Source organism: Melozone crissalis, unplaced genomic scaffold, assembly GCF_028551555.1.
Source record: "Melozone crissalis strain CALT ecotype California unplaced genomic scaffold, PUWL_Pcris_2 ptg000057l_1, whole genome shotgun sequence".
Taxonomy (NCBI): Eukaryota; Metazoa; Chordata; class Aves; order Passeriformes; family Passerellidae; genus Melozone; species Melozone crissalis.
Window position 1 is genome coordinate 9,697,608 of NW_026535835.1, and position 14,313 is coordinate 9,711,920.

At 46.5% G+C, this 14,313-nt stretch overlaps 1 protein-coding gene across 1 annotated transcript in view; it reads left to right on the forward strand.

Moving 5' to 3' along the window:
* The window catches only part of VMP1 (vacuole membrane protein 1), a 55,312-nt gene extending 46,688 nt beyond the window's left edge, over positions 1-8,624 (forward strand). The window contains exons 10-11 of the mRNA XM_054287211.1: positions 6,531-6,633; positions 7,809-8,624. Coding sequence (XP_054143186.1) covers positions 6,531-6,633; positions 7,809-7,952 — 247 coding nt within the window. The 3' untranslated portion in view covers positions 7,953-8,624. The remainder of the gene's footprint in view (positions 1-6,530; positions 6,634-7,808) is intronic.
* The last annotated feature ends 5,689 nt before the right edge of the window (positions 8,625-14,313 follow it).

The window sequence follows — 14,313 nt, forward strand, 5'->3', positions numbered from 1 at the left end:
TAAGCAAAGGTTTTTCCCCTAAATTGAGTTTTTAAAAAGAATCTTTAAAAAGCAAGCAGAAGTTTGGTTCCAAAGAGCAGCAGTGAGCAGAGCTGAGGCCGGGCAGGTCAGAGATGTTGCAATTCCTCATTTTGAAAGCACTGATGGAACATAACAGAATGTCCCAAGGAAAAGAAGCCCTGGAGCCTCCTGGGCTGCCCTGGCCCCTGGAGCAGGGCTCAGGTGAACCAGGACAGACCTGGGCCCATTTTACCCCTGCAACCTCCACCAGGATCCCTTCCCTCATCTCAGAAAGCAAATGAACCTTTAAACCCCAAAACCTCCCTGTTAAACCTGACCATAAACCAGATTTATTTTCTGCAACTTCAGAGCTCTGGGCACAAGGAACAGCTCAGCCCCAGAGCTGAGCTGGGACCAGGGGAGGTGCTGGGGGCTCTGCTTGTCCCAGGTTAGGCTGGACAGGGAGCTGGGTCCAGCTCTGGGGAGCCCCAGACCCCAGGAGTCAGGTTTTGGGCAGCCCCAGGTTTCCCTAAACCTAAGCCAGGTTTTGGGCAGCCCCAGCCTCAGGTTTCGCTAAACTTAATCCAAGTTTTGGGCAGCCTCTGCTCCCAGGATTCAGGTTCTGGGTAGGTTTCCCTAAGCCTCAGCCAGGTTTTGGTTTTGAGCCCAGGATTCAGGTTTTGAGCAGCCCCAACTCTTAGGATTCAAGTTTTGGGCAGCCCCAGGTTCCCTAAACCTAGCCCAGGTTTTGGGCAGCCCCAGCCTCAGGTTTCCCTAAGCCTAATTCAGGTTTTGGGTAGATCCAGGTCTCCCTAATTCAGGTTTTGGGTAGATCCAGGTTTCCCTAAGCCAGGTTTTAGGTAGATCCAGGTTTCCCTAAGCCAGGTTTTGGGTAGATGCAGGTTTCCCTGCCCCAGGTTTTGGGTAGATGCAGGTTTCCCTGCCCCAGGTTTTGGGTAGATGCAGGTTTCCCTGCCCCAGGTTTTGGGTAGATCCAGGTTTCCCTGCCCCAGGTTTTGGGCAGGCCCAGCTGGCAGGGCTGAGTCAGGCTCAGGCTGAGCCCCTGAGTCACTGCAGGGTCCTGCTGGTGGTGCAGCCTCGGGGAAGTGGATGGTTTAAATACTGTGAGAATCTTTATCAGCACAGGAAATGACAGCTCATTAAAATACTAACCGTTGAGCCAGTTTAGATCACTGTCTGGAAAAAAATTAACCATTGAAGGCTCAGAGGGCTCACACCAAGAAAGGTGCCCTGTTGAGACAAGGACACGTTATGCAAATGAATCAGCTTTGCTAATTGGCCAGTGGCATAAAAATATTTCCACTGGAATCTGGTTTTAAAACATCTGACTTCCAAAGAAGTCTGTGCCACTGTGCTGGAGTGAAATTTTTGAGGGAGGGATGAATAAAATACCCTAAATATTGAAATCCCCAAATCCAGAGCTTGTTCCGTAAAATACCCTAAATTCTAAAATCCCCAAATCCAGTGCCTGTTCCTAAATGTTTTATTGCTTTGGAGCTGCAGGATGGATTTTTCTGATGTTCCCACAGAGGAATGGAGAAGTGGGAATCTCACACAGTTGGTGTTGGTGGGATGGTGATGTTTTCCATCCGTGCTGGGAAGGTGAAAGCCTCTGCCTGCCCCCCCTGGCCTGGCTGTCAGTATCCCACAGAAATGAGCTGTTTGTGAGGAGCTGAAGGTCCGGGCAGGGAGGAGCCCATCCCAGCACGTTCCCTTTCTCTGTGGGATCCCTCAGTGCCTCTGCCCTCCCTTCCCTGCAGCAGGAGATAATCCCTGGCCTTGGGCACTGCCAGGCCCGGGACCTGCTGTGTGTCAGAGCTCTGCCCTGTGCTCCTCGTGTGCAACTCTCATTTCCCAAAGGATGAATTTCTCTGCCTCTTTCAGCCCAAAAAGCTGAATCTGGGCAGAAGCTGCTGCTGTTTGCCCCGGTGTGTGGAGTCACAGGGATTTTCCACGCTGAGGGCTGTGGATATTGCAGGGATTATCCATAAAGTGGAGCCTGACTCAATATTGCATCACCTTCCCCAGGTGTGTCCAGCCTTGTTTGCACCTCCTGCTCCCCCACGGGGCTCTGGTTTCCCTCCAGGTTAGGATTTCTGTGATTAAATGAAATTAAATTAAATATCAACTCCCGTGTTTGTGACCCCCCAGTGCTCCCAGTTTCCTGACATCCCCCTGGGATGATCCCAGTTGCTCTCAGGGCTGGCTGCTCTGAGGTTCTCATTTCCATCTTTAATTCCATCAGGAGCAGTTTGAGAACAGCTCAGGGTTATTAATCAGAAACTTCCATAAACCTTCAAATTTTCACTCATGAAAAATCCCAAAATTTTTGGGATTTGTTTTGTTCCAAAATTTGAGTCTACAGTGGCAGCTTCTTTTTTTTTTGGAAAGCACTTGGGAATTCTAACATTTCTCCCTGGAAAAGTGAACAAATATCCACATATGCTTTGCTAAATGGGAATTTTATATCCTAATTTATGGTGTGACAGATATTGGTGCAATGACACTGACACAGCATTTGGTAGAGACTGTATTTAAGAATTTAGCAGAGTTGGAATTAATTCCCTGAGTGTCCCCAACCTCTCAAAGCACAGGTTGAGAAATTTCAATCACTCAGGAGCAACCCCTGCTCCTAAAGACCTTGTAAAATGAAAATTATGCCTTTCAGAAATGCAAATATCATTATTAAATCATTATAAATAAGTATTTTAATATTAGTAAAAATGCAGATGACTGGAATATCAAACAACTTCCTACTTTTTGTAAACTGGCCAAAGGAAAATACAATTTTTTCTCCTTTGGGGTTGGTGCTTCATCCTGGTGCCTTTGAGAAAAACCTTTCTGTAGTTCCAAAGGTTCTGTAAAAAAGATGTAAAGTTACCCAAAAATCATTTAACAACCAGTGAAAGGCATTTGAGGTGCAACTGCTGACAGTTATTCTTGGAAAAACAAATTAATAAATTTAAACTCAGATTTGCTGTAACTGGACAGAAGTTTTTGGAGTCAGACTCTGCAGGTCTTGGTGTAATTTTTAAAATAATCCTTGAGCAACTTTGCTGAATTTCTGTCATGTGCTGCTTCAAACAGATGGAGAGTTTTGTTTTATTTATTGGAAAAAGAGCTTTAGAATTTGTCTTTTGGATAGAAATTGTAGCTCTGAGTTTAAAAAATGAAAAAGTGCATCTGTTTAATTACAAATACCAGGTAATTGTTCTGAAAACAGGCACCAAGAGTGTTTGTTCAGTGAATCCTAATTTTTATGGGTGTTTTTATGTTGTAATATTAGAACAGAAATAATGGTTTTGACTAAAATGTTACGATTTTAGTGAATTACGGATTACCAAAGGCTGGTGCAATTTCGGGGAGCCTGTTCTCAGATTCAACTCCTTGTGAAGCATTAAATTTTAGCAAATAATCAGGATGAATCCTAACAAAAATTTAATATTTAACATTAAGAGTTTCTAAAACAACTTCTGGATGAAAACAACTTGTGAATCAGAATTTCTCCTTCCACATTCTGGGTTTGAAAGGCGATGGGTTTGATTCCCGAGGGAGCAGAGGGAATTGGGGTTGGATTATCCCGGGGTTATTTCCTGCGGCAGAGCCGGGAAATTTGCGGGATTCTGGAGGTGCTGAGTGCAGGAATTGTGATGCAGATCTGGCCCTGCCTGGTCCCACCCCGATCCCACAAAATTCACCCCCAATTCCCCCTCCCCTCCTTGGCTCAGCACCCAGGGGTCTCTGGGCTGGGTTTGTGAGCTTTGCAGGGACACACAACTCACTTAAATCAAACTAAATTATTTTCAAGATTTTTAGGTTTAAGATTATGCCTTTGGATATCAGGTGGCACATAAGTGAATGATTAAATTGTTTAATTTTTACTTAAATTAATTTGTTAATTAAATTATTTAATTTTTTCCAAAAAAGCACCAGTAACCAACACTGTGCTGCCGAGATGGGATTTCAAGAATTTCATGTGGATCCCTGATTTTCTAGGTTTTCCTCTGCTTATTTTTTTACTTCTTATTTAAATCTGTGCACACTTTTTTTTCAGAATTAAAATCTTTACAAATGCACCAAAAATAGGAGCTGAGATCCTTGCATTTAGGATCTTGCAGTTCTTCAAAATGGCTTTGATAAAATTGCTTTTGTGCACTTAACAAGTAGCCGTGCCCAGAATAGGAGATAAAAAATGAATTATTTAGTGAGAAAATTTTTGAAATATTGTTTTGATGCAGCAGGAGCTCCTCAAGGCTCTGCTCTTGGGTTTCATGTCTTTGTTCTGTGTTTAATTCGATTTGGGGACTGACCCAGTTCAGTTTTCGGTGAGGAACGGAGTCATTCGAACACCACCCTGTTAATCATTGATCCCTCACCATTTAAATATTCCTCATTTCATAATCATGCAGGAGTTCAAAAGTAAACCATTACCTTGCAGTCGCTCCTCAGGCCTCCCAAGAATTGGGTGAGAAAGAAAAGAAACCTCAAAATGTGGCTGATGTTCCAGGCGTGACTCGAGCTTTTCCCAGTGCTGAGACACCTCAGGATCACTGGAATCCTCTGGAACATTGACACATCTTGTACAAAATGGATAAGGGACGTGCTTTGGGCACCACAGGGTTGTTTTTTTCCCAGAATTTTTACCAGTCCGGGCACAGAGTTTCCTCACCCGGCGGTGAATCACGAGGGAAGCGACCTTTGCTGGGAAATGGGTTCAAAAAACCTCCTTTGCCCCCGGCCATGAAGGAAATAAATAGATTTACTGGAGGAGAATGAGACACTTTGTTTTGTGCTTTTCATAAATTCCTAAAATTAGAAAGCTGTTATTTTTTAATTGGGCTTCGGCCTGGAAAAGAGAATATGGTGTCAGAGCAGGAGGCTGAGGGGAAGGGTTTGAGATGGGCAATTGTACAACTCCTCGGATGTACACCTGGTGTAACTCGGCTCTGAAGGGTTTTACTAAACCCTCCCTGGAGGAGCAGCAGGAGTAGTGGGTATAATAAAACAAAATAATCAAAATTCAATAATCAAATTTTTTTAATGTAGAAGATCACATGCATGTTAATGTATAATGTAGATTTCTTTAAAATGAAACAAAAATCAAAATCTCTCTTTGCAATTGAAGTGGTCAGTAATGAGAACTGCCTGGGGTGGATCCAAGTTTGGGCATGTTCTCCCCTCACAGTTCAGGCCGTGGGGCTGCTGCTGATCATTTACAATTGATATTTGAATTTGGGGAGTTGAATAATGTAGAAGAACACAGTGGTTTCTTTAAACTTAAACAAAAATCAGAATCTTCCTTCTCTTTACAATTGAAGTGGTCAGTAGTGAGAACTGCCCCGTGCTGGACTTAGGATGGGGTGGATCCAACTTTGGGAATGTTCTCCCCACGCAGCTCAGGCCGTGGGGCTGCTCCTGATCATGTACATTTTATATTTGAATTTGGGGACATTTTGAAGGGTTGTGAAAATCCTCACACGAGTTTTGCTCTCCTACTAAGCAGGATTTAAGGAAAAGCTGCTGGGAAGGCTGGAGGCTGCCGAGAGCTGCCGTTCTCAGCCCGGGCTAGTCCCGGCTTTAGGAGCGGGGCTTGGAGCGGGCCCGGAGAGCCGGGACCGGACAGAGCTCGGGGCTCAGGGCTGAGGGCTCAGGGCTGAGGGCTCAGGGCAGCGCTCGGAGCTGAGGGGCAGCGCTCAGGGCTCAAAGCTGAGGGCTCCGGGTAGCGCTCGGAGCTCAGGGCTCAGGGCAGCGCTGAGGGCTCAGGGCTCCGGGCAGCGCTCGGAGCTCAGGGCTCGGGGCAGCGCTCGGGGCTGAGGGCTCGGGCTCAGGGCAGCACTGAGGGCTTGGGCTCAGGGCCCGGGCCGGGGCAGCACTCGGGGCTCAGGCTCGCAGCCTCTCCTTTGTTCCTTTGTTAATCCCGGCTCGGGGGAGGCGCTCCAGGATGGCTCCCGCATTCTTTCGGGGCCGGGATGACGCACGGCTTGTCCTAAAAAGGACTTGGCCGGGCAGAGGGGCCGGCTCCGTGAGGGAGAGGGGCGAGGCCTGGGCGAGCAGTTTCTTTTTTAACCGAGGGATGACACAAGCCCCAGTCATTTCCTCATTAATCGGTTCAAACCAGTTCTTACAGGAACTGCCGCTGATAAATGTGGGACTTCTCCGAAGTCATTCATTGGGTTCTCGGCGCTGCTGCCTCCCAGGAAATGCTCCGGCTCTCGCCTTCCTCCTCTCTCCCAGCGCTGCGTCGCTCAGAAAGATTTTTCTTTTTAAGAACTTTTTTGAGGATCTGGGGAAATGCATCCCTCCCGAAGTATCAGATCAAAAGATGAAATGTGATTTATTTCGTGGGGTTCTGTTTTCTCGAGTAGCTTCGAGTTCTCTGCTGAGCTGTGGCTCAGCCTGAACTTTGTTCTGATTAGGTAAAGTGGTAAGTTTAAAAAAAAATGTTTTTTCTTTTTTTTTTTTTTCCTTCCTCTATTTTGTCTTGTTCTCTGGGATGAACTTTCCATCAGTGCTATTCCGAGTATAGGTCCTTCTCTTCAGAAGCCATTTCAAGAATATTTGGAAGCTCAGAGGATAAAACTTCACCACAAATCCGACAGTGCTGTGCCACAGGTAAGTCCCTCTTTGCCTCCCTCCCTCACTTTTCCCTTCCCTGCCTTAGACTTGTAGTTTTTACAATCATAACTCCCCATTCTATTTTTCAAAGATCTGCACTCACCCAGAGAATAGATAAAAATCTCATTTTAAAAGCAACCTGGGAATTAAAAATATTAATTGTGTGCTACTGGATTTAGATTCTTCAGAGAAAAAATGAAAGTATAAATCAAACCCGGTGGCTTGTCTTGCCTCTGCATTAGCTGCCTCTTTGGAAAGTTAAATTTAAAGAGAAAAAAGTTGCCTTTTTACGTGAAATGGTAACAAACTGGGCAGCACCGATGCTTCAGAAGCCGGTGAGATCTGTGGCTCTGGGGGCAGTAAGAGAAATAAAATCCCCAAGCCTTTAGTCTTTGAAAGGAAAAGAGATTACAGTGTCCGGGGCAGGTACATGGGGCAGAGGTGTGCTTTGATACAGAAAAAAGTATTTCGAAATTTTTCAAAACTTGCCCTGAATTTTCAATGGGACAGAGCAGCTTTGACATAAAATTCTTCAGGCTGCTGAGGCATTTTGAGGTAAAATCCAGGGATCCCAGTGACATTTCACGTGCAGAACTTGCACAGTTGGAAAGGTCCCTTTGCCGTTTGTTCCCACAAAAGAGCCGGAGCTGGGGAGGCTCTGCCTGGACCGGGAGATGTGCGCAGATTGCTGAGCTGGGCTTTGCTGCCCTCCTTTGACAAAAAGCACAACTTCCAATCCCCGTGAATCGAACGCTGCGAGCGGCCGGGAACTTCAGGGCCACCAAAGAGTGGGATCCTAACGGGGAGATAACCCAGAAAAGGCAATTTAGGGAAAAACCACATTGTTAACCAACAACCTGATTCCTCTGCGAGGAACAGGGAGTGACAGGCAGGGGCTGCTAATTCTGAGCTCCACGAATTGTTAATAAAGCCCAGGCAATACTGGGAATAATAAATCACTCTGGGAGCCCTGGGAATGAGGTCCGTGGGTTTGGCAGCCCCTCCTGCATTGTCTTTGAAGGGACCTGCAGGAATCCCATCAGCTCACATTGGTTCCTGCTTTTAATTTGATTAATTGCAGAATAAAGACCCGGTCAGGCTTTCCCCTTTCACCCAGAACTCCCCGTGTTCCTAATCTTCATTCTCCTCCTCCTTCTGTTTTGTCTCTTCAGGGGGAAAACTGGCTATCCTGGATATTTGAAAAATTGGTGATTGTCATGGTTTGTTATTTTATCTTATCTATAATCAACTCCATGGCCCAGAGCTATGCCAAGCGACTGCAACAGAAGATGTACTCGGAAGAAAAAACCAAATGAGCTTGGAAAAAATGGGAGAAACCCCTCAGGATGGGTTTTGGCAGACACGAGAAATGACACAACTTTTCATATGTTTAAAAAACAGCATTATTCAAAAGGGGGAAAAATTTTTAACATCAATTTTCAACTCTTAACAAGTTGTTTTTTTTTTTGTTTGATTTTGAAAGTAATTTGGATATTAGAGCAACGGTTTCATTGACAAACTTATAAACGTTTCAGTAAGGGGTGAATGCTTCAGAGTCTGGGTTGTGTTTTACAGGATGGGCACTGGGGTGTTAATGCAGTTTAACACAAATGTCCATCCAAATTACTTCCAAAACTGATGCTTTAATACTCCCCATCTCCTGATTTAACCTCAGACTCACCTGAGGGTAACATTTTCTTTTGAAGGGTGGCTGGTTTGCTTTTTCCATAAGTTTCAAGACCATGAAAATGTAAATAACTGAGTACAGGTGGGGTACAAAGTGTTGCATGTCCCTCATGGTAAGGCTGTTCTGTCTGAGTTCCCAGTGTCCCATTGCATTGCACGCTGGACAAGCCACCCTCTCCAACTTCATGATGTTAGCAGAGATGGTTGATGTCAAAATGCTGAAGCCAACATTTTTTATTCTGTATATTTAGAATGAAGTTAAGATAAAAACTTTATAAAGTCATCTTATGACCATTCCAGAATTTCTTGTGTCAGTCTTTTTAAGCTGTTCCTTTTCCTCTCTCACTTTTGGATGCTCTGTGCATGTTTGCTCATCCTTCCTGCACTAATGGTGCTCAAACCCTTTGTTCTTTTTTGGTTTTGTTCTTTTTTTTGTTTCTTTTTTCTTCAGAACCTTTTGCTTAGCAAAGGGAGGAGGAAGGCTGTGCCTTGCTTGAAGCACAGTCAGTGCTTAAGTAGGTGAAATAGAGAACAAGATTGGTTATCTCACATTCTGCTCAGGTGTTTGCCCCCGAGCCCTGAACTGTGGGCAGTGGAGGAGGAGAGAGGGAAGAGTTCAGATTGAGCTGAAAGCAGATTTTGTGTCTGCCCAGCAATGGTGCAGAGAACTTCAGAGAACCTTTACCCTCACGCTTTTAAAGTCAGATTTGTTTTGATCAACGTGTGCCAGTTCAGATGTCCAGGAACAGAATTGATACTAAAATGGTTCTTTTCCCTCCTCAGTGCCTCAGTCCCACCTCTGCTGTACCTGCATTGCTCTCACTACTTGTGAACAATTGTTTTTTATTTTTATCATTTTTATCCTAGGGGGGTAAGCACTGAGAATTAATTTGCCTTTCTAATGAGCACTCTCAGGAGGTGGCCCAGAGCCCAGAGCTCAGTTTGGCTGGGGCTGCTCCTGGCCAGGTGAGGCAGCTGGGGCAGCTGTGCTGAGCTGTGCCAGCCCTGGCTGTACCATCCTGTCGGATAGCTTATCAGACTGATGTTGACTGTTGGATCTCATGGCAACAACAGTCGGTAGGCTGTCTGACATTTTGGTATCTCTCATCTGACCCTCCCTCAGCCATGCCCAGCTGTTTCCACTGAGCCTCAGCAGCAGCAGCAGCACATCCTGGCAGTGCCTGGGCTGGCACTGAGCTCCATCCTGCAGAACAGAGCCTGGTGAAGGTGGAGCTGCCCTGGCTGAGGTTTGTATTTTCTCCAGGCAGTTTGGGGAGGGTTTCAGGTTCAGTTCCTGTCTGCAAGTCCCAGAGCAGGAGTTGGTCACTGTGAGGGAGTTCAGAGCTGCTCAGCTGCTCCTGGTGGTTTTTAAAGGTGAACAGTAATAAATTACCATTTCTTGGCCTGAATATGGCCTTTGACAGTAATGTCACAAAGAATTTGTTGTGGTACGACTCCAAACCCCACAGTTGTTTGGAACTTCACCTTTCCAGCCTGCAGACCCTCGTGTTGCACTCTGTAAGGGATCCCTGAGGACACTGATCAGTGACAGCCCTTGGCTGCTCTCCCACTCCTAGGGGCAGCTTTCTGGTCCCCAGATCTGTCACCTGAGGGCCACAGGTGTTCATTGTCCTCTCACTTCTGGGAGGGGATGGCACTGATGCCATGCTGGGGTCCCTGTGTGTTCTCAGGTTGGGATCAGGACACTGCAACAATAACTAAAAGAGAAAAAAAACTTTGTCCCTAGAGCCTGAACCAATAAACTGCACATTTCTAAATGCTTTAGAGGTCTCTTTAAAATTCTGCCTCTCGCCCACTGGAAAACCACAAGGAAAACTGAAAACTTTTCCCCACTTTTGGTTCAATATGTTTACATATTTATAGTGTGAAATAGAAATATGTCTGTTGTTCTTCAGCTTGTGTTTCCGTGTGTCCATTCCAATAAGCTCTGCTGTTATTTTGAAGTTTTCTAACACTAATTAAAGAATAGAGTGATCATTCTACCTGCTTCTGTCTGGGAGATAAGACTTGGTAAAAGGTAAAAAAACCCATAAAAATAGAAGGAAAAGTGACACAAACCTGATGAGATTTGCAATGGATAGTTTTATGTTTGCTCAAATAAACAAAGAAATAACGTTTCCCAGTGTTTATTTCAGCTGGATTGTTTCCATTCTCTGTATTGAACTCTCCTGGTAACACTGTGACATTTGCTGTCCCAGACATTCTCCAGTGTGGCACAGGAGATAATTCAGTTGCATTTTGTGCCTTCAGAGAGACTCAGCCTTTAGCATTTGACCTGAAAACGTGGATTTTGCTCCCTTAACCCAAAGTTTCCTTTTGTTGTACATCTCTTCATTACACATTAGCAGCAGTCAGTCAGTGCAGTGTGCTGGGGACAAATCCAAAGGGAGCCCTTGCAGGAGGAACAATCTTGGCACAAATCCCTATTTTTAGCTGCTGTTTTGTGCACTTGGACACTAAATAAAGCATCTTGCTTTTTTTTTTTTCTGGGAATGACTGAAAATCACACGGAAGTAACACCCTGTAAGAACAACTAATGACTTTAATGTGACAGATTTTTATTTTAGCTTCATTATCTGTGAAACGAGGTCAGGTGGGGCTGCAGCTCCTCCTCCTCGAGGTTCTCTCCTTTTCCCTGCGTGCCCTGAGGATTGTGGCTCCCCACACCCTGCGAGGGGCAGTGCCCTGTGCTGGCTGCCAGCCCTGCCCCAGCAGTCAGGAATTGTTGGTGCAAGCAGAGCTCAGGTCACAGCAACCAGGGCAGGTCAGACTGTGCAGTGTCAGCCTCACATCCCTCAGAGCAGGCAAAGCTGCTGCTCCCTGTCCCCAGCCCTGCCAGTGTCACCCTGGTTCTGCTCCCCCAGCTCCTGCTCAAGATCCTTGTCACCAACACTTGACAGGGGCTTGGTGCTGTTCCAGAAAGTTCTTCCCTGCTGTGCTTTTGGGCTCTGTTATTTCATTTGTTGGAATCAGCCTCCCCCTCGCTGCAGGCGCTGCTCAGTGCAAACACTCTGGATGTTTCCCTGATTATCAAACAGAAATAGAAATATTAGTGAACAAAATTGATGGCAAGTGTAAAGAATGGTGGGGCTTGGGTGTGATCTTAGGAGGTAAAAATAATTTGTATTCTTTGAAGCACATGGTTAAAAAATACTTTGCAATCAGCAGTTAAAAGGCTGAATGTAGTTCTAGATAAGCTAATTAGAATGACTCCTGAGATTTAAAATTCTGCACATTTTTTGCTGTAAATTTGGTTGGTTTTGGAGAGGAAGGAAAAGCAGTAATAAGACAGTGAGTACTTCACCCACTCTCCGTACTGCAGCAGCTGCTGGAGTGGGAGGGGATCCTGCAGGGCAGGTGAGGGATCAGTGCTGGGTCACCGTGACCCAGGTGAGGAGTGGATCAGTCCCCTCCCCTGTGCACCCCTCTGGTGCATTCAGACAGGAGGTAAAAATCTGCATGTGCTCTTGCAAAGTCATGTTTAGAAGGATTAGGGTGAAAAACTCTGAGCCTGCTGTGGCTTTGCTGATCCAGGTGCCTAATGGAGGGTAGGAAGTGCTGGCCTGAATTTCTTCATACATTTCACTTGTTTATTGGTGCATCCACTCAGCCTTCATGCAAGGCAGCAGAACATTGTTCTGGCAGAGGGAGAGGCTGGAACAACCTGGGTCAGCTCTCACAGGAGGGGAAGCAGCTCAAACAGAAACTCACCACTGTTATGTCACCTCCCAGCAAACTGGGAGAGCCCTGCAGTCTGTGACTGCTTGGAATGTGTTAAAATTCAGGAAGAAACTGGTATTTTGGTCAAAAAAGGTGATTATTACTGTGTTTGAATTACAAGTGAAGAGGCTGTTGAGGCCACTCAGCCCTTCACTGCTGGTGGTGTCCAGGTGTGGTGGAACACAGGTGCAAATGGGAACCTGGAATGAGCCCAGCTTGGGGTTAGTTTGCTTTAGCACTGCCCTTTGTTGTGCTGAGGAGGTTTTATTAATTTATTATTATTATCATCCCTGAACTGAGTCAAAGAGCAGTGCTCCATTAGCATTAAACCAAAGGTCACCTTTCGGCAGAGCTGGTTTGGGGAGCTCTGAGCTGCTGTGGAATCTTCCACGATCGCTCCCGGTCATTGCGGGGCCGTTCGGGGCAATGAGGAACCGGCGGGGGAGCAGCGGCACCCGGGGATTGTTCCTGCCCTGACAGAGCCACACCCGGCTCTGCAAACGGCTCCTCTGGGCCTCACAACGGGCTGCTGGCTCTGGTGACACCTGTGAGGAATTCTCACCACAGCAATGCATCTCCCAAAGCTTCTTGCATCAGGAAATGACCTCGTGGTGCCTCTTGGTGCTGTCAGGAAGGAACCTGGCAGTTCTCTTGCAGGAGCTGCTGCTGTGTAAAACATCAACACCTTGTTCAAGGCTCACGCTTTGAGGGACTGTGGCTTTCCTCAGAAAGGTTATTAGGATTTTTCCATCCTTTGATGGAAAACACAAGTTTCTGTGCTCAGCATTTCTCTGTCTCAGAGAGAAAACAAATCCAGATTTACAACCTCGTGTAAATCCCACCATGGTCACAAAATCTCTCTGGGCTGGTTGGAAACCTCACTGCTCCCTGGTTTGCTGCAGCTGCTTTCTGGAGAGCTCTTAGGATATTTAGGATATTTTCATAACGTTTCATTTCTCAGATTCCTGGATTTGTAGATCTCTCCTCAGCCCAGCTGACCTGTGACACAGGCAGTGCATTCCTGGCTGTTGTGTAAGGCCCAAGGTGGGGAGCAGCAAGGAAGAAACTTTTAGGATGCCTGAAGCCGGTATTTACTTGACTTCCAACTAAAGGATGCCAAAACCATTTTCAGAGCAGTATTTTGCTGCTGCAAGTGGTGATTTTCATTCTGTTGCCTCCTTTAACTGCTGTACAAAGTGTCTCTCCCTCTTTGCTGGGGCAGGGCCCAGGGCAGCCCAGGAGGAGCCAGGTGTTTGTGGGGCAGTGAGGCAATCCCTGGCAACGGATTCCAGCTGTGACTGAGGGATCCTTGCAAGTCAGTGAGAAAGGAAAGGGCTGAGGTGTTGTTTGGCAGAGCCTGAGAGCCCTTGCTTGAAGCTGTCACTGCTGTCCCCTCCTCAGGCCCTGCAGCCTCTCTGCCCTGTGTGGAGCCGTTTTTGGCCAGGTTCAGGCCTGTTCCCTGCAGGTTTGTTCAGCTGGAACAGGAGCCCCTGTGCTGAGGTTTCCTCCTGATGTCACTGAGGAGTGAGCTCTCCTTTCACAGCACACACCAGGTTTGTGTCTGGTTTTTATGTGAAAATTCTGGGTTTGAGGGGCAGCCTGACTGAATCTTTGTAGAGGAAAATAATGTGAAACTCTGAGACTCTGAGCTAGTGGCTGGTGGGGGGAATGGAAGCTTTCTTCTTGGGAGCAGAGTATTTCATTGGATTTTTGGTCTTTCATTGCCATATTTATGGTTTTGACTTTTATCAGTTCCATTTGGTTTCTTCACCAAAATTCAGCCCATAAAGGAAAGATTCACAACTCCAAATCACTCATAAACACAATTGCTGACTCCAGTGACCCCAGGCAGCTAACACAGGCTGGAACTGCCCAAAGTGGGTGGGGAGAACTCCCAGAATTTCCTTTGCAGGTGGCAGCAGGACAGGCCAAGCCCTCCACGGGAAGATGGATCCCTGAACTCGGGGTGGTTCCGGCCCATGGGGGCAGCAGGAGCTGTGAGTTGGTGCCCAGCTCTCAGCAGCCTCTCTGGGATTGCAGGGAGCAGCCCCAGCTGCCCTTGCCAGCCCAACCCAGGATTTGATTCCACCTCCAGCCTGTGGGATGGGGCCACTTCCCATCCAGCTCCTCTAAATGATCTGGTACAGCCTGGGCACTGCTGGGCACAAATTCCAATCCAGTCCTGCCCACAATTACACCATCCCAGGCAACTGAAGTGGATTTTGTGAGCCTTAAATAAACATGACATTG